This window comes from Nipponia nippon, unplaced genomic scaffold (genome assembly GCF_047370975.1).
Source record: "Nipponia nippon isolate SJK-2023a ecotype South Korea unplaced genomic scaffold, ASM4737097v1 scaffold_18, whole genome shotgun sequence".
Lineage (NCBI taxonomy): Eukaryota > Metazoa > Chordata > Aves > Pelecaniformes > Threskiornithidae > Nipponia > Nipponia nippon.
The window spans coordinates 4,459,388-4,482,525 of NW_028262334.1; the positions used below are offsets into that span (position 1 = coordinate 4,459,388).

At 55.7% G+C, this 23,138-nt stretch overlaps 1 protein-coding gene across 18 annotated transcripts in view; it reads right to left on the bottom strand.

Annotated features, from left to right (window-relative positions):
* Positions 1 to 5,189: 5,189 nt before the first annotated feature.
* The window catches only part of NCOR2 (nuclear receptor corepressor 2), a 256,466-nt gene continuing 238,517 nt past the window's right edge, over positions 5,190 to 23,138 (bottom strand). For 9 of the 18 annotated variants that reach the window (XM_087754355.1, XM_087754354.1, XM_087754352.1 and 6 more), the window contains 15 exons: positions 22,523 to 22,750; positions 22,164 to 22,409; positions 21,327 to 21,476; positions 20,739 to 20,879; positions 20,465 to 20,627; positions 19,344 to 19,885; positions 17,096 to 17,239; positions 16,775 to 16,923; positions 16,243 to 16,436; positions 14,316 to 14,465; positions 13,866 to 14,011; positions 12,558 to 12,611; positions 9,513 to 9,740; positions 7,668 to 7,847; positions 5,190 to 7,557 (listed from right to left, as the gene is read on the bottom strand). In XM_087754355.1, coding sequence (XP_087610481.1) covers positions 7,382 to 7,557; positions 7,668 to 7,847; positions 9,513 to 9,740; positions 12,558 to 12,611; positions 13,866 to 14,011; positions 14,316 to 14,465; positions 16,243 to 16,436; positions 16,775 to 16,923; positions 17,096 to 17,239; positions 19,344 to 19,885; positions 20,465 to 20,627; positions 20,739 to 20,879; positions 21,327 to 21,476; positions 22,164 to 22,409; positions 22,523 to 22,750 — 2,891 coding nt within the window. In that variant the 3' untranslated portion in view covers positions 5,190 to 7,381. The remainder of the gene's footprint in view (positions 7,558 to 7,667; positions 7,848 to 9,512; positions 9,741 to 12,557; positions 12,612 to 13,865; positions 14,012 to 14,315; positions 14,466 to 16,242; positions 16,437 to 16,774; positions 16,924 to 17,095; positions 17,240 to 19,343; positions 19,886 to 20,464; positions 20,628 to 20,738; positions 20,880 to 21,326; positions 21,477 to 22,163; positions 22,410 to 22,522; positions 22,751 to 23,138) is intronic. The other 9 variants (XM_087754364.1, XM_087754365.1, XM_087754357.1 and 6 more) reach the window with 4 other exon arrangements.

The following is a 23,138-nucleotide window of genomic DNA, read 5'->3' on the forward strand; positions in this document are numbered from 1 at the left end:
ATGAGAGGATAAATAAACCTGACAATTAATTCAGCTGTTACCCACCCACTGACACTCGTTCCCAAGTTTCTTACGAACCCAACTCTTCCCAGACGGGCACGCGAGCCAGGTAGAGCTCAGCCAGCCAAAACCCCTCCCCAATGCCCTTCAGTGTCCCAACATTGATAAGACCCAGGCATCCCATCAAAAGCCACTCTATTTTCCTTCCAAGATACTCGCCAGCCTAAAACGTCTCATCTCCTGCCAAGATCAGCTCTTTAGCCCTCTGCATCGTTATCAGAGAGCATATATAATTTCATGGCAAATCACAAGAACTGATGAACGACTATTTGGGTTGCAATTGTCAGGAAAGTATAAAATGCTTCCTGCTGCGAGGAGCCCAGGGACGGTTACAGGCTTTGCTGGCCAAAGGCACGTCTGACCCATTCAGCCGCTCAGCTGAAGAGCTCCTGCTCCGCTGGGGGCCGGTGTGTGGGGACCGCGAGCCGCCTTTCTGGGGAGGGCACAGGGCTGGGTGCTACCAGCACACGGGGTTTGCGTTCTGGTGTGTTTTGTACCCTTTTTTTTTTTTTTTAAATCTTACCCTGCTCATTGCTGGGTACCGCAGCTACATCCCTCTCCCCTCCCCGTCACCCGCAGGGCACAAGAGGCCTGCGGGGAGGGTGCTGAAGCCCCGTGCATAGTGTCCTGGCTCGGGCAGCAAGGACAACCTCAGTCTCATGCCCTTTTCTCCCTGTTCTTCTAACTCAGCCTGGCCTAGCTAAAAAATCCTCCTCTTGCTTTAATTCTTTAAAAACAAACAAACAAACAAACCATAATCCTAACTAAACACCAGTTCATCAGCAGAAGGTCGCAGTGCTCCTGCGCCTTCTCATGGCCTCTGTCCAGGGCAAAGGCAAAGGCATCAGGGACCATCTTTTGTCTTCCCTCTCCCCTTCAAAAACCCCTGTCTGCCACCCACTCAAAATATGAGTGACTCTGGACTTCTGATGTTTTTTTTAATTGCTGGTTTTCGAAGCCATCTGCTTTTGTCCTGTTTCATTTTAATCTCCTTATGCAAGAGGTTTTCAAATAGACCTAAAGTTTTCCGTCATTAAATCATAAGTGTTGGCTTTGAATTTAGAGTTTTCCCACCTTCTGTTTCTTCAGCACCAGTATGAATTATTGACCAGGGCTACCGCTGTCAGCCCTCGTCAGTGTTTAAACCCTGATGCAAGAGGCTGAACAGCTTGGCTTCTGTTTGTACTATTTATTAACGTATTCTAATTGCCTTCAGAGCAGCAAAAGCCTTTCTAAGAAGGATTTCAACAAAATCTCTTGTCTCAGAGATCTTTAGACTGATCTTTAAGAGCCAGCAGGTATCTACCTAGTGCATTGCCATGGGAGCTGGTCGCTGGAGGAGCACGCAGTGACCCGAGGAGGTCTGGTCGGTGTGGGTACGTACCTGGAGGGATTTTGGATGCTGTCTGGGCGATACAAAGGACCCAGGGCGATCCTCCACCAGCACAGAGACAGGAGCCTTTTGCACATCCCCTGGACAGACAAACCAGTCACGCAGCACTGGGGAGCCTTTCGCCGAGACTTGCAGCAGCTCGGATCGGGGTGACCATGCGAAACGCTGAGCCGGCAGGAGGTACGGGTGCGCCCTGGCAGAAATGCTCATTGCTGCTCTCAGGAAAACGTCTTTTGTGTAAAATCCATTTCTGAGCCCCAGGAAAGGCAGCGGAAGGCCCCCAAGTGCAAAACTAACTAATAGCCCTTCAATGGCTTCAATTCCATATAGTCATCCAATTTGTCCTCACGCAGAGCCATACCCCTCGGCTTGCTGTCCCCTCACGCATTGCTTGCCCTGTAAAACGCCACCGCACGCACACCCCACGGCAGCGCTGAAAGCTCCCGAGCCCCTTGGCATTGGCCCCGCAGGTGCAGACGCAGGAGGGGGACTTGGGGACCGATGGCTCCTGGCCCCAGCCAAAGTCAACTGCACCCCATGGGATGGACGTCACAGGTAAAGCAATTTAGACCCACAAATAGATACCAGGGTTTCTGTTTCAATTGTTAACGAGGTAGCAGCTAATTAGCCTCCCCAATAATTTCCTACAGGGCTTGTGAAGGATTATCCATTACCAGAATATCTATTTTGTAATTATTTTTTTTTTAAAATTCAATTTACATTCAATTTTTAAATTCAGTCACAGTTGAACAATGTTTTCCTTGGCTGCTGGTCAAAAAGCAATGAAGCCAAGGTGTCCTCTGGCATCACCCCTGCTCGATGCTGGCAGAGATGCAGGTATCGCTCGTTTGGGGGCATTTAGCTGAGGGGCGCGTGGTCCCACAGCCACCCTTGGGTGCCACCAGCATCCCTTGGTGACTGCAGTCCCTGCTCCCCAGGCCCAGACAAAGCACCCAAAGAGCTGCAAGAAGCTGTTTTGGGAGGGTTCAAAGGATTTTCACATTTCCGCTATGAGAAGCCAACAAAAACAGTCTGGGTGGGAGGACGGGAAGAAGCCTCGGCAGTGGGATGCGGCTGGATGGCGTTAGTGCTGCCAGGAAAGAACGGGGAGGGTTTGATTTCTGGGGAGCTGCAGGCAGGAGGGAGCTTGGCCATGTTAAAAAAAAAAAATTATGATAATGATGATGATAGCATAAAAATGAAAAATAATAATAAGAAAAAATATATTAAAAATATATACAAATAAATAAAAATAGATGGAGAGGAGAAATCACTCCTCTGAGAGCTGCTGTGCAGCACACTTCATGCCCATGGGCTGTGTTAATGGGGAGGGAGAGGCACGTGCCTCCCTAAGGGGAGATGGAGGGGGAGGTGGGGTGATGCACGGCCCTGTTGGGGGTTGGGGATGCTGCCCCAGGTGCTGTCAGACCTTTTCAGGTCCATATGAAGGAGGATACTCCCAGCTCAGCAATAATAACCTTGTGCTTAAGCAGCTTTTAGCCATCAGTTGATTAAAAAGCAGCAAAGGGGTGCGAGCCTTGCCTGCAGATGGGGAAACTGAGGCAAGGAGGGGGGCTGCAACTTGGCCAGAGCACCGATCCCCCAAGCTTTAGGGTGGGATGTCCTGTCGTGCTTCAACCAGCAAACTCTTCCCTCACCCAGCACACTCATCCCTTGCCAAGGTCCTTCCAGCAGTCCCGTCCCCATCACCAGCAGTGGTCACTCAGCCCCTCAGTGCCCCACCAGCGCAGGGGTCCCCAACCTGCCCCGCACCCCCTCGCCGTGATCCATCCCGCTCCCCCTGTGGCTGCGCCGCAAGCAGCTCGCCCTGCCTGGGCTCACGCACACAAACAGGCAAGAGCGCGCTATATTTTGCTGCCAAATAAGCTTTTTTTTTTTGGGTTGGTTTCTTTGCTTTTTTATTATTTAACCAGTAAGGCAGTGTTCGGACACTGCTACCCACACCGCTTGCTGGTGGGCACGCCGAGCGAAGTAACAGTGAACAAACCCCTTCACCTTGAGTAGCAGAAACTCACCCCTCTAGAGCAAGCTGCGGAAATATTTACACCTGGTGGTTTCTCTGTACAGCCCCGGCTATCATACAACTCACTTCAAAACAGCTATGCACAGGTTGTTGTACAAAAGATAGATATTTCCCCCGGTACAGTTCGAGCAATAGATTGTCCAATAATTTGTTTGCCCGTTTGTACAAGTTACAAAGTTGGCGAACGTTAACTTGAAACTTGGGGTTTTTTTAACTGTGGGCCTCCCGGCTGGCACGCTGCCGACTCATCAATCTGACCCAGATTAACTGATCGGCAGCAGGAGGATGCTCCCTGCTCCAGCACCCCAGCAAGGGCGCTGCAGAGCTCCCCGATGGGAGCTGCCACCGCTGCCACCCCGTGTGTGTCCCCCGTGTCCCCCCCGTGCCCTGCCCCTGTCCCTGCTGCTGTGGGGACGCCCTAGGGGACAGGCGGCCGCAGGAGGGTCTGTGCGGAGACGGGGCGTGCATGGGGCGACCAGACAATGGAGATGCAGCAAGACAGACAGCGCCAAAACCGAGCCGTGCCGTGGCCGGCCGCGGGGCTGAGCTCTCTGCCAGGGGGATTCCCCAAGTGTAGGATCCTGCCAGAGCAAAACCCACACACACCCCTGCCATGGCCGGTCTCACGCATGCCCCGGCTGCTCCCCTCCCGCGGCTCCCAGCCCAGGGCAGGCTGTCCTGGTGTGATGGGGATGCGCAGCACAGCCAGGGCCCGAGCTCTTGCACAGAGCCAGGAACACCAGCGATGTGTCCTGCTCCCCGCTCCAGAAACGGCCCCAAAGGATCCCACTGAGCAGGGGGTGTGAGGCTGCCAGAGCCCCACAGCGGCTGGGTGTCCCGGCATCTCCCCGGCACCTCCACGTCCTCCCAGCCCCACAGCACGGTCCTCTCCTGCAAACACTGCCTTGCCCAGAAGATGGTGGATAACATCTGCCCAACCATCCATCCACCAGCACCAAGCCACAAACCCCAAAAAGACTAAAACAACCTCACAAACATCTGAAAACTCTTTTGACGCCCTCACAGCACAGCCCCGGGCATCAGCTACGCTTCAGGACTCCTGGCCAGCCCCGCCAGCTCCGAACCCTCACCCCGCACACACGAAAGACATGGTGGAAACAAGAGGAAAAGAGAAACACAGCTACGGGGTTAGCACCGAAGGGTGGGACAAGCTCTTCACCCTCCAGCCTGTGGCTTCAGGTGCTGGCTACAGCGCAGGCAAACGCTGCCCGGGGTTAATGGGGAGGACAACCCAACCCCGCTCCGGCCAGGGTGGCGAGAAGGCGGCTCTGCAGCTCCCAGCTGGAGTCCGTGGCCCTTCCCGATGTCCCAACACCCGGCTGTGCTCAGCCTGCGGGGTCGGCACGGGATACCCACACAGTGAGGAACCCAAACGCTGCCCCAGCGCCTCCATCCCTGGCACGCTGCGGGGCTGCGGGTAGCACCGGCGAGAGCAAGCCGCAGTGAAAGCCAAGGCTTGGTGCAGCCACGCCAAGGGCAGCAGCTCAGTTCAGGCCCTTCTCTCGCCCCTCTCTCCACGTCTCAACCCACACTGGGTCCCTGTGCGGCAAGGGCCGCTGGCGGCAGGGTCTGCGGTGCCGATCAGCGGGGCTGCCAGCACCGCAGCCGCCTGCCACCAGCAGCAGGCACCTTCCTGGCCTTCTGGAGACACCAAGCAGCACACAGTATTGCTACTGTGCCAAGTGGGAACTTTATTCTTTGTCGTGTTTTTTTTTTTTTGCTATTTTTTTCCGAAAAGTTTAAGGAGGTGGCTTTGAAGATGGGTCGGATTTGGATTTTTTTTTTTTTTTTTTTCCCCCCAGCAAAATCTGCAACACTTTAATAGCGTTATGCCCAGACATCAGCTCTGGTAGTTTTACATGTCAGAGCCACGGAGACACCAGCAGCAATAACCTGGGAACGGAAAGACTTCCACATCGCTTGTGCATTGTCTCGGATTTTTTTTTCTTTAAAAAAAAAAAAAAAAAAAAAAAGCACAACAGAAAAGACACAAACATTGATGAACATTAAAAACCTGTACATTGTAAAAAAAACCAAAAAAAACCCAACAAAAAAAAAAACAAACCCCAAACAAACAACAAACACCATCATTCTCTTGCTTTGATATCAGAATCAACCTGGGAACGTTGCAGGGGGAAAAGAAAGATCCATCAGGAAGGCGACGGCGCTGGCCTCGCCGCCGGGCCCGCGCGTCAGATGCGAGGGCTGCCGGGAGGCTGCGGGGGCCGGCTGCCCGCCCAGCAGCCCGAGAGGCAGAAAGTCTGTGCCGTGCTCTGGGTTCCTCTAGCGTATAGAATGCAAAGCATTTAATACATAGTTTTGTTTTTTTGCCATTTTTTTTTTTCCCAGAGCGAGAAAGCAGAAGTGAATGAAAAAAAGTCTAATATTTTGTTCTTTAACCATGTAACTGCAGATATGAGCCAACATCATGGAATGAAAAAAAATAATGTAAAGTAGAGCATTTGTGTGTATCACAAAAATACAATAAAAACTTTTTTTTCCTTTTTTTTTTCTTTTTTTCCTTTTTTTTTAAGTTTCCTGTGAACTCCCTGCCATGCCGGCCTCCTGCCCGCTCTGCCCCTGCGCCCGGCCAGCTCGGAGGGCTCCGGAGAATCAACGGCTACAACCAGCAAAGCATTTCTGCTGACTCAGCAAAGGTGTGTGTAACGGGGGGCCCTGCAACCATGGCAAGATTTTGATTTTTTTTTTTTTTTAAACTAAGTTCATACATTCTCCTGACTTACAGATAACTTTGATGGATCATTGTTACCTTCTCTTCTTTTGTTTTTTTTTTAAACCCTTCCATACAATGGACAAACGCATCAAAGCCTGCATGTAAGAACAGAACCTCTTTTACAGCATGTAATACTGTGTTTTGTTTAAGTCCTTCCTTGCGTAAAATATTGACATAATTCACTGAAGGTATCAAAAATATACCCTGTAGACCAATACAATTTACAATTGCCTTTTCTCACCATTCAGAAAACAATGCACTTAAAGCAACCGAGCCCCTCCGTGGGCAGCGCGCGAGCCAGCCCGGGGACATCCCTGCCCGCTCCGATTTAAGCCCGGGATCGCTTCCACCAAAGGGACCAGGATTTTGTGGTTTGTTTTTTTTTTTTTTTTTTTTTTTTTTAAGGAATAGCTTTTCACTCCCTCCCCTGCCCGCTCATCCCAGCCACGTCTGAAGCGTGTTGAGACTGCTGCGGGGCTGATACGTCTTGTGACGTGGATATGACTGGCTGCCAGCCGCCAGATCAGCTGGGGGGAACCAAACCGGGGCGTTCCATCCTATTTCACTTCTTAAACGTGTTTTTTTGTTTTCTTTAACCTGCTCAAGGTTTTGCATTTCTGCAGCACGGCCCCATGGCCGGGATGCACAGGAGCATCCCACAGCCCCTCACTCGACTCCGTGGGAGCGCGCTGGTAGAGCGTCCGAACGCGCGTGGCCCCGGGACGTGGGCGCTTCAGGCGCGTGGCCGCTCACAGTCCCTCTCGAGCGCGGGGGTCACCGCCCAGCAAGGCTGCCAAGATCGAAGATGGGTTCCTTGGGTTTTGTCTTGTTAAGGCTTTTTTCTTTTTTTTTTTTTTTTTTCCAGACCGAAGAGGATGCAGAAATTTCCAGATGTTGAGAAAGAAAAAAAAAAACCAAACAAAAAATAAAAAAAAACCATCCCCTCAAATTGGCTGGTTGGGAGGGGAAGGAAAAAAAAAAATAGGAAAAGGAAAAAATAAAATAGCTCTGCTCCTGCGTCTTCGCTCCTGAGAGCCGGCGGGGCTGGGGCGGTGGGCGCTCGCCCCAGGCGTCACGCTCGCTCCCCGCGCCCTGGGTTTGGTCACCGTCTCCCTGCCCCTGGCTCGCCTCATTCACTGTCCGAAAGGGTTTCGTACTGGGAGCAGAGCAGGGGCTTGGGCTCCTCGTCCCAGGCGTGGTGCTGGCTGCTGGGGGTCCCCTGCGGCAGGGGGGCGGTGGGGGCTGCTGTCACCACCCCGCTGGGGAGCCGCATGGTGAGCGGGTTGTAGGGGAACGGCGTCGAACCTGCGCGGGGAGGAGGAAGCAGAGAGTCAACGCCGGGGGGGGTGGCTGCACCCCTGCAGCCCCCTGAGGGTGGCACAGCCGCTTCGGGGACATGTCCCCCTGAGCCCTACCTGCGGATGACGGCCTGTCCTCCCAGACGCGGTTGGTGAGGGGCGTCCGCCGGTTGCAGTCCCCTTCTGAGTGCACTGAGGAGACAGAGGGCGGCCGCTCGCCCGAGGACAGACCTGGCGCCGGGGACTTGGCCTTGCGGCTGTTGGGTCTGGCAGCGATCTTTGGCTTCCCTCCTCCTCCTGCAAAGAGAAGCGCCCGCTCGTCACCCAGCTCATCACGACGGGGTTTGGGGGGTCGGGGAGAGGTTGCAGGCACCCAACGCTTCCTTTTTAAGAGCTTGCAAAAATGGCTTGTGGCAGGAGAAAAGCTCACCCCAGGGGCCGATAGCACCACAGCAGGGAAGGGTGATGGGGTGAGCTCTCCGCAGCGGGGCGGGCGGGCGGTTGTGGCGGCTCGAGGAGGTTTCTGTCCTCTCCTGTGCCGCTCTCCACTTTGTGGGTTGATGCTACCAACCGTCCCATGGAGTGGATCTGGGGCAGGAGTAGCCGCTCAGCTTTGGCCAGGCTGTTTCTCTGCGGGGTCTGCTCCCGAGCTGGCTCGTGGCTCAGCCGACAAACATGGGTCAAGGGACGGGAGCTCCGTATGCCGCTGTGCAGCAGGTTGGCAGGGACTCCCTGGGAGCTATGTGGGTGCTGGAGCCCTGAGAACATTCCCCGTTCCCATGGTCTAGATGGCTAGGATGGTCTTTAATAAATTTTTACAGCAAAATCCCTGGTGATGTTTAGCCAGTTTTTAAAAGCTAAAACGGCCTCTGCCGGGTAGGTTAGCTTGGCTAAACTGGGGGGAGCTCCCAAAGGGGGAGGGATGGATGCGCTCTGCATCCCACCCTGCCTGCCCGGGCAACCTCCGCCAGGTGTGGGGAAGTGTGGATGGAAGCTGCTGGTTTCATGCAGGAGCCAGAAAAGCTTTTCTGCAACAAGCTGAAGAGTGCCTGGTCTGAGCTGACCTGGAGGAAGGCGCACGTATACCCCCAGGACCCTGCTCCTCAGCTGCAGGGGCTCCACACTCAGATTGCCAAGGGTGACCCCTGGCACCGGCTGCCGTGCTCTGCGCAGGGCGCTTGCAAGAGGCAATCTGCCCTTTGCAGGCGTACGGGGGACAAACGCTCTCCCGCATCCATCCCTGCTCCCCCTCCTCTCTTCCTTAACTGAGGCTTTGCAGAATAACCCTCCTGGCTCTGCCCAAGCCTCCCCCGAAGCCAGACAGACCCTGCCATGGTGCACAGCCAGGCAGCAAGCCCCCAGCCCTGCTCTCTCAAGTCATACCCCATCTCTATCACCTTTAGCCCCCTGAAGCTCTCCCTCTTGCTCCAGGCACCCCCAGGTCCCATCCAACCCTCTGTCCCAGGCTCTGACACCCCCACGAGCCTGGGGTGGGGAGGGAAAGGCCACTCTGCCCCATGTCCCCCCACGCCGGCCCTTCTCAGCTCCTTCCCCTATTTCCAAAGCAGCCTGGGGTTTATGGACAGCTTGGGGTGGCTATTTAAGTTTATGGTTTCAGTGTTTTGGGTGTGGGTTTTTTTTCGCCCCCATAAACCTTTCCATGGTGTGGGGGGGAAAAAAAAAAAGGAAAAGGAGATATTAAAAAACCAACAAACGGGGAAAGGAGCACAGTCAGTGGTTTAGAGTAAGCAACAGCACCTTCCGAGACTATTAAATTAACATCAAACAAGACCAGGATTAATCAGCGGATTCATGAAGCTCGAAGCTGGGGGAGGGAGGGGAGAAAAGAAAACCAAAATGAACAAAAACGGCGGGGGAGGAATAAATCCACCCACAAAAGGGGAAATATAAAAGCTGAGAATTAATAACACAGAGAGAGCGAAGGTGGAGAGGGCTGCAGACCTGGCAAGGAGCGCACGTCCTCGTTTCGTCCATCAGCAGGAGTTATGGGCATAGCAGCGGGCAGGCTTGCACTGGCATTCAGAGAGTTAAAAGCATTGGCACTGAGAGGTGAGCGCTCTTCCCACTGCTCGTCATATTTACCCATTAGGGCTTTCCTAATTATTGCCTCCAACCCCATGTTGGTACTGGAATTCTCTTGGACCGACTGGCTCCTACAACTGATTAGCCCTGGGAGATAACGGGAGGGGGAGGAGAGAGGGGACGGGAGATGGGGGGGAGCCAAATGAGAAGAAAGATGGGGGGGACGGGGAAAGGGGAGAAAGGAGACAAGGGAGAAGGGAAGAAACAAACAGTCAGCACATTCTCGCAAAGCAACAAACTTTGTCATCTTGTTCTTTAAAGCGCTGCGATGCACCCATCCTCCTCCTCCTCCTCCCCGCTCCATCCCGCCCCAGGGCTTGGCAGGGGCTGGGGTGGGATGGGATGGGACTTACTCTGGGTTCCCTAGGGCCAAGGGCTTGGAGGATGGCGGGGAAGGGGTCTTTGCTGAGCCCTGGAGAGCAACTGCAAGAAGGGGGGGGCTGCGCCAGGCTCAGCATGGGGGCAGGAGTCATCTGGATGTGGGGTCCTTACGGATGCACACACAGATCAAAAGTCGGTGTGTCAGGAATTTGGAGGCCGGGGCAGTTTCTTATGGAGGAAAAGTCAGGGAAGGAAGAGGGGGAACCCCACAAAAACACTTGATTGGAAAGAGGTGCCGGGATTTGGCCCTGGTATGAGAGGTGGCAAACGCGGGCAGCCCCTGGATGAGGGCACACAGCCTGCGGGGCTGCCTGCATGGGGTCAGGCTACGCTGGGGAGAGGGCACAGTCCTTTTGTCCCTCCTCGCGCTCTTTGCAAGCCCCCTGCCCATCGTCCCAGCCCGCTCCCTTCCTCCCCCTGGGCCGGGTGCCCGCTGCGGACCAGGGCCCCCTCCCGGGCTGAGCCACGGCTACGGGACAGGATGCAGAGGCAAAGTGGTGTGTCCGCGTGGTTGTGAGTCTCAAGCCATGCAGTTATGGTGCAGCATCGCACAGGGACCAGAGGGCACTAGGCTTAGCCACGCCACCGTCATTCCCAACGCGGCGGTTACAGGGAACAAGCAAGGGCAAAATACAGACACAAAAACAGCAGGCCGGCGAGGGAAGCCCCACCGGCAAGCCCCCCCAGCTCACCCCATCCCAGGGGCACTTGCGCTGGGATCGCTGCCCCTCTGCTTGGAAAGGGACAGATCCCGGGTTAGCTTGTCTTCCCGTAAATGGACAGGGTCTCTCCCGGTCCCCTCCAGCCAGACCCCAGCCCTCGGCTCCCTATGCTCTTGTCTTTACAGTTGGAGCAGCTTTAACCAGGGGAGGCTCTCAGGAGTTTGGGCCTCACCCCCCCAAATTCTGTCTGCTGTGGAGCTTTGGGTCCCAGCTGGCTGCACCCTCTCGTCACAGCTGCCAACGTGAGCCGGCTCCTTCTCCCAAACACATCTGCACCGGTGAGCGGTCTTACACAGCCGACGGCTGTCCCTGGCCCTCCTACCACATAAAGTCCTTGCCCACAGCACCTTCTTCCCTCGGTCGTGGGAAAGTTGCTGTTCCTCCTACTTAAAACTAACAACCTGAAGGCATTCCTGCTGTAGGAGAGCATTAATACTTAATCAGTTAAGTATCAATTAATACTCTTCAATGAGGATTCATTTCATTCATGTGCGTGCCCACCTGGACATTGCTGCAGCAGGTGGCAATGGCTCGACAGCCTTCACGCCATCCTTCTCCCTCCGGCTGGTCTCTGTCCTGCGCCAGGGGAGCCCGTATCAGCTGCCCGACTCCCTGGGGCCGCTTTCCGCCCCTCTTTGCCAAAATCCTTTCCTTAAGCTGCTCCCTCTCCTCCTTTCCCAGCTGGGCTGAAAGCTGCAGGCGCAGCAGAGCTGGCGCGGGTACAGTGCCCCTGGGGAAGCTCCTAAATTGCCATTTCAGCCCCCGCGTGGTGGTCCTCAGGCTCAGCATGGCAAATACATCTCCGTGGGTGCCTGGGGGACCACCCTGAGCTCTTCCCAGCACCCTTTCTCCCTGAGAGCAGGGGGGCTCTTTGGGGGCTGGGGTACAGTCCCAGGTGTTAGCCAGCGAAACCCCAGTTAGGCAGGCCGGCAGGTTAATGCTGGTTAGGGCCGGGGAATCGCCAAAGCCCACCATGGCTGCCTGCAGCAGCGCTCAGATACCACCACCAAAACTGCTCCTCCAGAACCGGGCGATCAGCCTGAAACCCTCCACCGGCCGGCAGCCACCCCCTGCACAGCAGCAGAGGTCCAAGCGGTCCAGCCCACAAAGCCCTTCTGCGTGGCACCGGCTGCACTGCCGTGGCCAGACCCGGCCACCAGCTGAATGGTTCCTCCCAGCTCCTCAGAAACCAGTCAACCCATGCTTTAAGCACCTGGAGGACTGAGCACACTGCCGGCAGCCCTGTGCCCGAGCACCCCTCCATCTCCTGGATAACACCTTCTCTCGGTCCTCAGCCATCACCGGTTTGCCTGACGCTCACCACTCAAGGCTACAGGGCGCTGCTCTCACCCCAGTTTGCTTTTGCAGCCAGCTCCAGCAGCCTGCCCAGCCCGCAGCGGCACAGAGCCTGTTTCCCCCCCTCACGTTCCCTTTCACCGCTGCCCTCCTACCCATCTGTGGGTGACCGCCAGGTCCCACCAAGAGCAGGGTGCTCTCTCCCACGCGTGAGGTCCACCTTGCTATATAGTTTAACCCTGTTGGGATCAGATGGCCAACCCTTGCTTGGCTTTTAACCTCTCCTCAAACTCTGCCAGACTTTCCAAGGAATTACACTGCACTGTCTCCAACTCAACAGCAGGGAGTTACGGTGGGTCCTGAGGCTTCAGCCTCCCAGCAACTCTTACGCTTGGTCTTACGGCAAAAGGAAAAAAGGAGATGCCTAATCTACTGAGTCTCCTGCTCTCCATGGCTGTAAGCCCTGTAGGGAATGAGGTACGGTACAGGTATATGGGAGAGTTACCTGCTCCGGTAATTGCCGGCATATTGAAAATCTCTGTTCCAGGCTGCCCAACATCTGGAGAAAAACAAAGAAGCTCTTCAGTACGGAGAGCAGCATGTGCAGGCTGCCGGTAGGGAGGGACCTGCCGTGCCAGCCACGACAAGATCCTGGTGTCCCCATCACAGCACGCGGGCTGAGTAGCCCACCTCCCCCAGGCACTGGGGTGGGTCTGCGGGTGCCGGCTGGGACCAGGAATAATTGCCTTTGGGGGAACCACAGTGGGCATGTCTCGCCAGCTGGGAAAGGGCAGAAAAGCAGAGCCCAGAGAGCCAAGGCGATGTCTTCGTGCTCAGCGCTGACCTCCCTCTCTCCAGCCCTTCGGATTACAAGCTCCGCAAAGTTAAACCCTCTCTCCTGCCTACGGGATTTCCAAAGGCTCAAATCCCCATATCCAGGGAACAGGTCTGGGCAGTGGGGAGGGCGGGGAGGAGGAGAAGAAATGTTAAATCAATATTTTCCCTCTTGGCTGAGCTGTTTGACTTGGATATCACTTTCCTTAGAATAACAGAAATTCTCATCAAGTAAGAGGTGTTTCCTATTTCTATATATTTTCCCTTGATAAGGGAAAGTGTGGAAGGTCACGGGGTTCAGCCACATGTCCCCAAAGGGGCATAACAATACTGTTGGCTCATGGTAACATCATCCAGGAGACGAGACAGCTCGGTCCCTCTTATCCGATGCAGCTGTTGTAAGATGGATTCAAATTGAATTAGTATTGACTGTATAATGCTGGGCTAAATTAAATTATGATCCTATCTACTCTATTAGCGGTTAATGAATGAACGGTCTGAATTTCTAATACAAGCCAGCCTGGTTAGTTTTACAGAGCTATACCAATATTGATGTAGGGCTTAAAGTAACACTGGGGGGAGACGCATCTCAAGGAGGAAGGATTCAGCTTGGCTGGCCATTCATTAAAATATCAATTGCTCTTAAGTCTCCTCCATGCTCAGCTCATTATTTCCTTCCTATTGAGGTTATCTGGTGGGGGTGGGACTGACAGCCCCAGAGCAAGGAGACAAGGGGCTGGGAAGCCTCCCATCACCGTCCCAGATGCACACAGCCACTGCTGGCACCAGCATGGCTCATCCCAGGAAACACTGGGACATCGCACTTCCCAACAAACCATGGCATGATGCAGAGAGCGCTGGCTGGGAGCTGCCAGCCCTTAACACAGCAGCACCCATTCCCAAATCTCCTTTGCTTCATGTGTCCTCAAGGCTTTTTTCCCCCCCAGTGCCCCACATTTGCCTCCCCACATGTCCTTACTGTACTCCGTTTCATTTTTGTTGGTCGTGCTGAGCTTCTTGATGATCTCCTGTTTCTTGGACTTCACCATGGCAGAGTTGCTCTCAGTCAGCTTGCTGAAGAAAGCTGGAGGCTGAGTGTTGTTTCCTGGGGACTTGGACCCCATCCTGCAAAGCAAAAGGCCATTGGAAACCTCTGCAATGTCCAGTTCACAAAGTCGTACCTAGAGAGACTCTTAGCGTAAGCCCTCAAAATCAGCCTGATGGCTCCCAAGATATTCTGGATCTCCAGCCTTTCTCGCTATCTCTACCATAAATGTACCACACGGTGTTGAAAAGCTCCTACAAACAGACAGCAACCGGGGATGTAACCTTGCTTTTGGCTGCAAGAAAAGCAGCCTGGGCCAAGGCGAGCGTGGGGATGGGGGGAACATCCCCTCACTGTCTCCACCGTCCCTTCCCTTGGCGTTACCTCTGGTCTATCTGCTCGCCCTCGCGGTACAGGATCGGGTACGTGGCGCTCTTGGCGTGCTCCGATTCTCCCACGCCGTCTGGTGGAGAGACCGGCTCGATACAGTTGTCCGACCCGCTCCCAGCTGAGGCTTTGCTCTGCTCTGGGGACCTGTGGAGAGCGATGGGGAGATGCAATTGGTTTATTGCAACATCCTCTGTCTCTGCACAGCAGCTTGGGGTCGGGGGGGTCGGGGGTGGGGGAGAAGGACTAAAATAGGTTTCCTACAGCAGGGAAAGAAAGCCAAACCTTCCACACCCCTGTGGGCTTATGGCACCTTTTAATGCAAGCTGGAGGGAAAGCACAGCTTGGGCATTTTTCTGCACTGCAGGCGTGCAGAGCAGGACTGAGCCGAGATGTAGCCCAGATTTCCAGGCGGTGGGCCAGCCGGCAGCCACCCCAAATACAGCTGCCCATGGCAGGACCAGTCCTGGGACTTGCTGCCTCAGCCCAAGTGTCCCTCGCCGGCAGGGACACAATCCCTGCGGAGGGCTGGGATGTTAACCTTTTGGGGACATGGCTTTTGATTCTCCATCGTAATTGCAGACACAGGGGAGGGCAGCACCCACCACCTCCCGTCCACCTTGTCTGGGGCCGTGCAGGGGCTCGCTGGCTGCAGACGATGAGTCCCGTCCTGGGACAGCCTGGAGAGGACCAACACAGCCCCCCGATGCCTGCCCGTGGCCAGCACCTGGGAGACGGCCAGGCTCAAGTCTGCGAGGAATTCCTCACGGCAAGTTCTGGGAATTTACGTCTTTGTTCTTTCTGTGGTTTCTCTTTTTTTCCGCACTTTTTTCATCGCTGGGTGGCCAGGGCTGGGCTCTCTCCCCTAATGTTACAAAGCCAATTCCAGGACCAGGCAGAGCTGGGAGTAATAATCCCATTAATCACAATAAACACATCAATCCAAACCACCGGTTTGGAGACACCACCCTTTCCTGGATGCATCTGGGTCTCTGTCGGTGTTTGGGTGGGACGACAGACCCCATTCTCACACTTCCCATTTTTTAACTCTGTACAACAGCAATCAGACCTCCTTGTGCTGGTATCAGCACAAGGATTTGAAAGTGATTTTAAAAGAAATACAGGTGGTGCCTGAAATGGATAGTTGCAGTTGAGACGGCACATGTGTTGAACAAGCTTCTGATTCACTGACACTGATGAAGATAAAATTAACTTTGAACCAATAGAAAACGTTGCTTTTTGGGTTTTTGGGAACCATCTGTAGTCTGAAAGGTCACTGCACTGTGATCTGCCAGGGACCGAGAACAGTGACAGGACAAGAGGCAACGGGCACAAACCAAAACACATGAAATTCCCTCCTGACACAAGAAAACACTCTTTTACTGTGAGGGTGCCCGAATGCTGGTACAGGTTGCCCAGAGAGGTGTTGAAGTCTCCATCAGTGGAGATACTGAAAACCCAGCTGGCCATGGCCCTGGACAACCTGCTCCAGCTGACCTGCTTGAGCAGGGCGTTGGGCTGGATGGGCTGGAGAGGTCCTTTCCCATCGAAACAATTCTGTGACACCAGCCAGATCGGGAAGGGGATCATGCATGGACTCTAAGGGGGTCTGGACACATCTCTAGAACAACAGGAATGGCAAGAGAGGCACCACCACAGGGGAAATACGCCCAGATCAGGAGGCAATTTTACACTCTGGGCCGTGTAAGCAAGCGATCCATCTGAGCCCTGAGCTGGGGAGCATGAATTCAGCAACGCCAAATGCCAGCCTGCCCTATGCACTGCCTTACCGGGGTACCAGGTAGCCAAGGGCACCCACTTGGCTCCTCACCCTGGGTAGCCCTGCTCTGTCTGAGCTCAGATTGGCATGGTGGGTGGGCAGAAACCCATCTGCCCCAGGTTTGGTTGGACTCTCTGATCTCACCTTTTGCCGCCTTCATTCTGTGGGGAGATCCTGGAGGCCGCTGCGTGCTCCTGCTGCTGCAGATACGCCTCGCTGGGGGTGCGGCGCAGGTCCAGCACGGGGCACGTGGCCCCGGGGAAGGAGTACACCGGGGTCTGGATGTGGGAGTTGAGCTGCTGCGGGTGATGGCGTGTGTAGTCCTGCGTGATGACCTCCTAGAAGAAGAAACCCCCAAGTCAGAAATAGAGGTGTTTTCTACCTCTTGCTTTGCTGGGCTCAACTAAGACAGGGCAAGCAGCAGGGAATTAGGCTGTTCTGTCCCTGTGGGGATGTAATGTCTGCCTCCTGCCTGCAGCAGCTCTCTTGATGGGCTTGTGGGGGACGGAAACACCTGGGCTGAACATGCATGATGCACCCTGCTCTCTCCAGCCCCTAACCAGGGGTGCTGAGGTCTCTAGCATCACTCCCAGACCTTCCCCATCAGACATGTTTCATATCAGCTCTTCCCTCCTCCCCAGAGCCCCAGCAGGAAGGTGAGAACGAGCTTAATTACACTGATGTGCTGGGCCAGTGTGACCACCCGCTGGTTCATGCCCTTGATGCTCTGGCTGGACTGCAGGGGCTGGCACTGGGGCTGGGGGCCGTCGGACTGCCGGAGGTGCTGCAGGTGGGCTGCTTCGGGAGCCGAGGCCTTCAGCGAGCCTGGGGGATGCACAAAGAAGAGAGCAGGTGTGAGATGACGTCTGTGTCTCCTTCCCCAAACGCCATTCCAGCACAGCAGTGGGGCATGGCGAGCAAGAGCTGGATGATGAAGCCCCCCCATGCCAGCTCAGGCTCTCCTGTGCCGGCTGGCACTGCCAGCCCCTGCCCTCACCTTGCTGTTTCTGCCTCAGGTCATGGTCCCCGTGCCCTTTCTCTGCATCCTGCAGCAGCTTGGCCCCCTTCTCATGCGACAGGTTGGGCGAGCTCACGGGACTCACTGCTTCCATCCGCTCAGGGCTGTAGCCTCCGTGAAAGCCTGGGGAAACAGGAGAAGGGAGTTAAAACCAGGAGCTCGCTTGGCTTTTCCCTAGTGCTGTGGCAACCATCGCCTGCAGGTAGAGTCACACATTCAGCAAAGGGGGGGGGGGGAAAGAGATGAGGGCAGACCTGGCAGGTCACATTGCAGGGACCCCCGGAGCCAACTCTGATACCCAGTTGTGGTGATGGCTGCAGTAAAGAGGTGATGTCTCATTCTTGCAGAGCTGGACACTCAGCAGCTCGTGGTGACAGCACGAGAGTCAGGAACCAAATTCATCCACTGTGGGTGCACAACTTGTTCCCCCCCTTTCCCCCATCTACTGAAACAAAAATAAAACCCCCACTATGCCAGGAGGGAAAGCAATGCTCTGCAGGGGTGGAGGTGGCTGCACGGGAGGTCTCAAGTGCTTTACAAAGAAAAGCCCCAAGCCCAGCATGGCCAAGAGCAGGGACTTGAAAATGGGGTGTGAGGCCCTGCAGACTCCAGATCTTGCTCCAGAGGCAGCAGACTCGCACACCGCAGGGGCAAAAAGGCTTCTTGACCATTCTCTGCCTTTTAAGCCCTTTGCATGGACTCAAGCTGCATCAAAGCAAGCAGAGCTGGAATGAGGGACCACCATTATCATTCAACATAGGGGAAACTGAGGCACGGATCGGTTACGCTTCCACAGACCAGGGGCAGAGGACGGAGGAGTCCTGGAGGAGGCACACGCTGCCTCTTGCCAGCTAAGCACGTTTGGTAATGCTCACGACTTTTGCCTCCACAGACCTTTACCCTCCTAACGCTCAATTCCTAGAAACTGCCCACTGCAGGCAAATCTGGCAGGCGACCCACAGCGCTGCCGGAGGGTCCCTGGTGCCCAGGCACGGACACACTGACCTTGCACGTACGCAGGGCACGCACAGGGGGAGGACCCCCATGGAGAACCTCCCTGCGCTGGGGATGGGGATGCAGCATCCCCCATCACCCCATGCATGCCAGCACTGAAGAGACCACGCTTCGGATCCCTCCAGCTCCAGCTGGAGGGAAAAAGGTGGAGGAAAAGCTCAGCCAGGCAGCGCATCGTGGCCAGAGGCACATCCTTGGCCCTGGAGCACGCTGCTAGAAGGGACTGGGACCAGACATGACCAAGTGGTGGGATGGGTGGGTTGGGATATGCCAGCGAGAGCAGCCCTCCTCCCCCAGCCACGCTGCTGTGTCCTTTCCACCCTTGGGTTACAGGAAGGGGAGCTGGGTAGCAACCTCTAGTGCTGACGGCCAAGGCAGATGCTTCAACTTGGAGAAGGGGTCCCATCAAATCCCCGCAGGCTGCCTGCTGCTTCTGTATGCTGGTGAGAGTTGGGATGAATGCGCTGGGTGAAGATTGGTCCCATCAAGAATGACCTAGACCTTGAATCCAGCCCCCTCCCTGCACTTCCTTCTGGAGAAACTTATCCCAGCGCTTTTGTGTCCTATACAAGATTGCTGTTAAGTGGTTCCTGTGGTCTGCTCTGGAGACGGCTGCCGAGCACAGCTGGGCTGAATGATCCTTGGACAGCCCTGCCTGCGTTGCCCTCTTGTGCAGCACCCAGCACCAGGACCCCGAGCGCGGTCACCCTGAGCGAGGGAACCCCATCTGAGCTGCATCGTGCAGCAGCCCGCAAAGCCCCGAGATCCTGCATGCTCAGCGGCACAACTGTGAGCGGGGAGGCGCATGTCTGATGGCCAGCAGCCCTGTCCCGCTCACGCTCACGGTTCTCCGCTTCGCTCGTTTGATTTATTACCCACAACTGTTCCTTACAGACTGCTTAGGAATTTCTAAAGATGGGGAAATCAGAATTAGCAAATTGCTATTGTCTGTAAAAAGCAATACCAGGAACTGAACGTTTGCAAAACAGGACTTGGCAACAGGAAAAAATAAAAGAGGGTGGGAGAAGGGAATATCCCTAAAACACACACAAATAAAAAAGTCTGGAGTAACAACAACCGGGAAGCAGAGGGACAAGCACACTGGGGGAGCTTATGAAGCCAATAGCCAAAACGTGCAGCTAAAAATAAGAAATAATGAAATAAAATGGGTTTCAGGCCACAGCTCTCTCGCCTCTCCCCTCCAATTTCTTACCATCGCTAGCGGAGTCGTTACTTAGCGAGCCTCTTTCTCGCTGCCCCTTATCGCAAGACATTTGGCGCATGATAATCACATCTATGAAGTTGGCCGCTGTCGTGGTGGTCTTACCGAGTGCTCGGAGCTCCTGTTCCTGCATTGAAAAGGGTTTACTTTGACTCTTTTCTCTACTGTGCTGCTCGGGGCCCGAGGCTGCGTGCTGCTGGTCCAGAGGGTGATGGTGCTGCTGACTTTTCCCCTGTCCTCTGCTATAGTGATGAGAAGAACCAGGTCCGGAGCCAGGTAAAGGTCTTGACTCCATGGCTTTAATGGGTGAAGGTGACTGTTCAAGGTTGGCCCCACTGGGCAGCTTTGAGGTGAAGACGTTGTTGTCAGTCTGGGGTCGTTCTGCCTTGGCTTCCCGTGCCCGCGAGGCCTCTTTCTGCAGGGCAGCCGGGTCCATCAGGGCCGCGTAGCCATCCGCCGTGCTGATGGAGGAGCGCAGGGTGGAGGGGAAGGCGGCAGAGCGGATCGGCGACGTGGTAGTAGTGGAGGAGGATCTGGAAGGCAAATGAAGACATGGTGAAGATGAGAGAAGCATGTGGAGAAAAGGGAGTGCTGTTACCAGGGCCCTGGCATTCAGCCCTGCCTGACCAAGGTCTCCTGAGCGTAGGGCTGGCCCATGCTGGAGCAGGTGAGGAGGGCTCAGATGGAGCCTCCACCACAGTAACTGGCCACAAGGTATTGGCTGTGGCCTGGATGCATCGACTGGGGAGAACAAAACCCACAGGACAGGTTCCAGAGACCTTCATAACTTCACCACCAGGCAACTTTCAGCAAGCGGAGCGATGCCCTCTTGCCTATGCTATTTGAGCACAGACAGACCTGGGATGCTCCTGCTTTCTCTCCTGATAGCAGGAAAAACCATGAGGAAAAGCAAAGGAACTGGGCACCAAAATCTACCTCTCCCCATCACAACTTCCCTGTAAGCCCCAATCCTGTTCCTACTGAGACTGAAGGCCAAAACAACCCTCGCTCCATCTCAGAGGTGCCCCATGTGACGTTCATTAATTAACCACCATGGTTGCCCCGGTGCAGGGGTCCAGGCAAGCAGCAGGAACGGTGGTGGGGACACATACCGCAGGACGGAAGGGGTGGGGGTCTCCGAGGAGATGATCTTCATGCTCGTGTTGTGGAGCACGCTGGGGCGCTGCTGGATTGTCTCGTGGGCACGGGGTGAGACAGGAGAGTGCTGGTGGCTGTGCGAGTGTGAGGACGAACGGCTGCTGGACTGCTCTGTACCTGGGGGCAAACACAAAGAAGGGCTTCTTTAGCTCTTCGTTTTCTAGTCCCAACCCTACCTCCATCCAGCATGGGCCCCAAGATGTGGTGCTGGGCTCCTCCCCAGTCTACCTGGTCTCCAGATGGGTGCATGCTCCACCGTCGTGGATGCTAGGATGGATTTTTCACGCTCCCTCTCTCGTTCCCGCTCCCGTTCACGTTCCCGCTCGGACACCGATGATCCTGACTGTTTGGTCATGTGCGTGGGGCCTCCTGAAACCCAACCGAAAGGCAGTGAAAGGGCTGCAGACACAGTGATTCCCCCCGGGGAACACCGCCTGCTCTTCACATTGCTGTGTCTGCAGAGCAGATAAGGAATGGCTCCATCCAAGGTCACCTGGAGCAGGACAGATGGGGGCAACCAGTGTGACAAAACCCAGGCAAATCACCGAATCGCTGTCCTGGTGCTGTCTCCAGGGTACAACCTTCTGCAAAGCTGTTTGCCAGCTGCCACTTTGGGGAAGAAGAGGGAAAAGCAAGGAATCCCCCAACAAGCAGGATCAGAAGAGCTGGTTTGAGGGAGCCAGTGGGCTGGTGCCTGGGTGAGAATGAATTTGGGCTCCCCCCATCTGCCCCGGCATGCTGAGCTCATGGCCCTGAATTGGTTAAGGGCATCCTGCCCAACTGCTTTCCCATGGGAAAAGCAACCTGCAGCATTACCTGGGGAGAGCGGGGAGCTGCTGTGCCGGCTGCCAAAGGTCTGGGGGGGCCCGGGGATGTAGGTGATGCGGTCCATGGTGGTGGCGGAGGTGCCGGGGGTGGGGGGCACGAGGACGGGCAGGTGTGGCACTTGGGACAGGTCAATGATGCCTGGAGAGAGAAACGAGAGGACTGTCAGGATGACACGGAGCCGCTGCAGCTTGGCCGCACTGGAGCGGGGAGCGATGCTGGGGAGGGTCGACCCGTCTTGCCGCTCTGGTGCAGCGCAGAAGGTGCCAGCGAGCACATGGACCCCAGGCACTGGTTCTCAAGGGAGGGGACCCTTCTGTGGGCAAATACAGCGTGTCCTGCTGCTGGGAATAATGGGGAGGAAAAATGCCGAGATCTATCCCTGCTGAGCGAGGGGGCTGCAGGTGGCATCAGCCGCAGCTCCCCCCAGCCGGAGACCAACGCTGCTCTGCCTGCGGAGGGGCTGGAGCACTGCACCGCACCCCGCACACTTCCCAGCACGCTCCACTTTTTGCAGAAAGCCAGATATCCTGCTGGGAGTGTATTTTAATCTCCAAAGGCCAGCAGGGCCAGGCTGGGAAGTGCTCCCATGACCCAAAACCAGAGCTGCATGTAAGGAGCCTCAAGTAACTAGAAGATGACAAAAAGAGCATCAAATTCCCCCTGGCTGTCCTCCATGCTGACCAGACAAGTTCCTACACTGCTGGGTGTCACTGTGCTGCTGGCTCGGCCCTTGGACCCAGTGCTGGAGCTGGCAGTGCTGGCCTGACCCAGCCTCCTCCTCCCAAAATGCCTCCAAACCCCTGGATGGTGCCATGCCGGGAGGACCTGCTGCATAGTTGAGGGCGAGGGAGGGCTCCCGGGGCGACAAGCCGCGCAGCATGTCCGCCCGCTGTGCCATGGCCGTGGCGGCGGCGTTGTGGTGCATCTGCTGCGATGTGATGTAGTCGTTGATGATGGTCTGTCGGTTCTCCATGGCGGCTGTGTCCGGGTAGCCCCGGATGAGGTATGGGGGGTAGAGGTGGGGGTACGTGGGGCTCGGAGCCAGATGCCTCGGCAGGTAGTAAGCAGCAGCTGAGAGAGAAAAGGACGCAGTCGTGAAGTGGCTTTTCCCAGAGACCTCAGGCTTTCTGAGCACGACAAGGAAAAAACTAATCCCAAAAAGATCGTGCCCCCACCAAAGGTACCTGCTTCCAGTTGGATTCCCCTCGGGATGGCGGCAGGGTCGAAAGCCAGCGGGATGTGCCCTCGGTACAGGTCAACCCCGCTCACGCCACGGAGCAGGTGCTCGTACGGGGAGATGGGGTGGTGGTGGTCGGCCACGGGGGCATGCGGAGACTTGGAGTTGGTGAGCTCTCTTGACGTGGGGGTGATCTTTCTGTCCTGGGACACTGGCTTCCCGGCAGTGATGCTCCCTGCAGTGAGCAGAAGGAAATGAGTCAGAGACTGAGTGCCGTGGCCAAGCCACATCCCTGAGGGGTGCCTGTGGCCAAGTGTGTCCCCCAGGGACACCCGCAGCTCCCCTTGAACTTGAGAGACCTTTCCCTCCTCCCTGCACCGCCATGCCCCGTTACGCCACCAAGGCCAAGGCAGGCCAAGCCCTGGTCGCACCCAGGAGAAGTCTGTCCCCAGCCATCCCTCCACCCCAGCGCATCCACACCGGGCAGTCTGTGAGTTCATCCTGGCCTGTATAAGCAGCTGGCAGTGGAGCCCTGCTGCCATGCTTCTCGACACGAGGAGGTCACTGCTGCCGGGCAGAGCCAAGGACCCCGAAACTCCTGGCAATGGTGACAAAATGCAGTT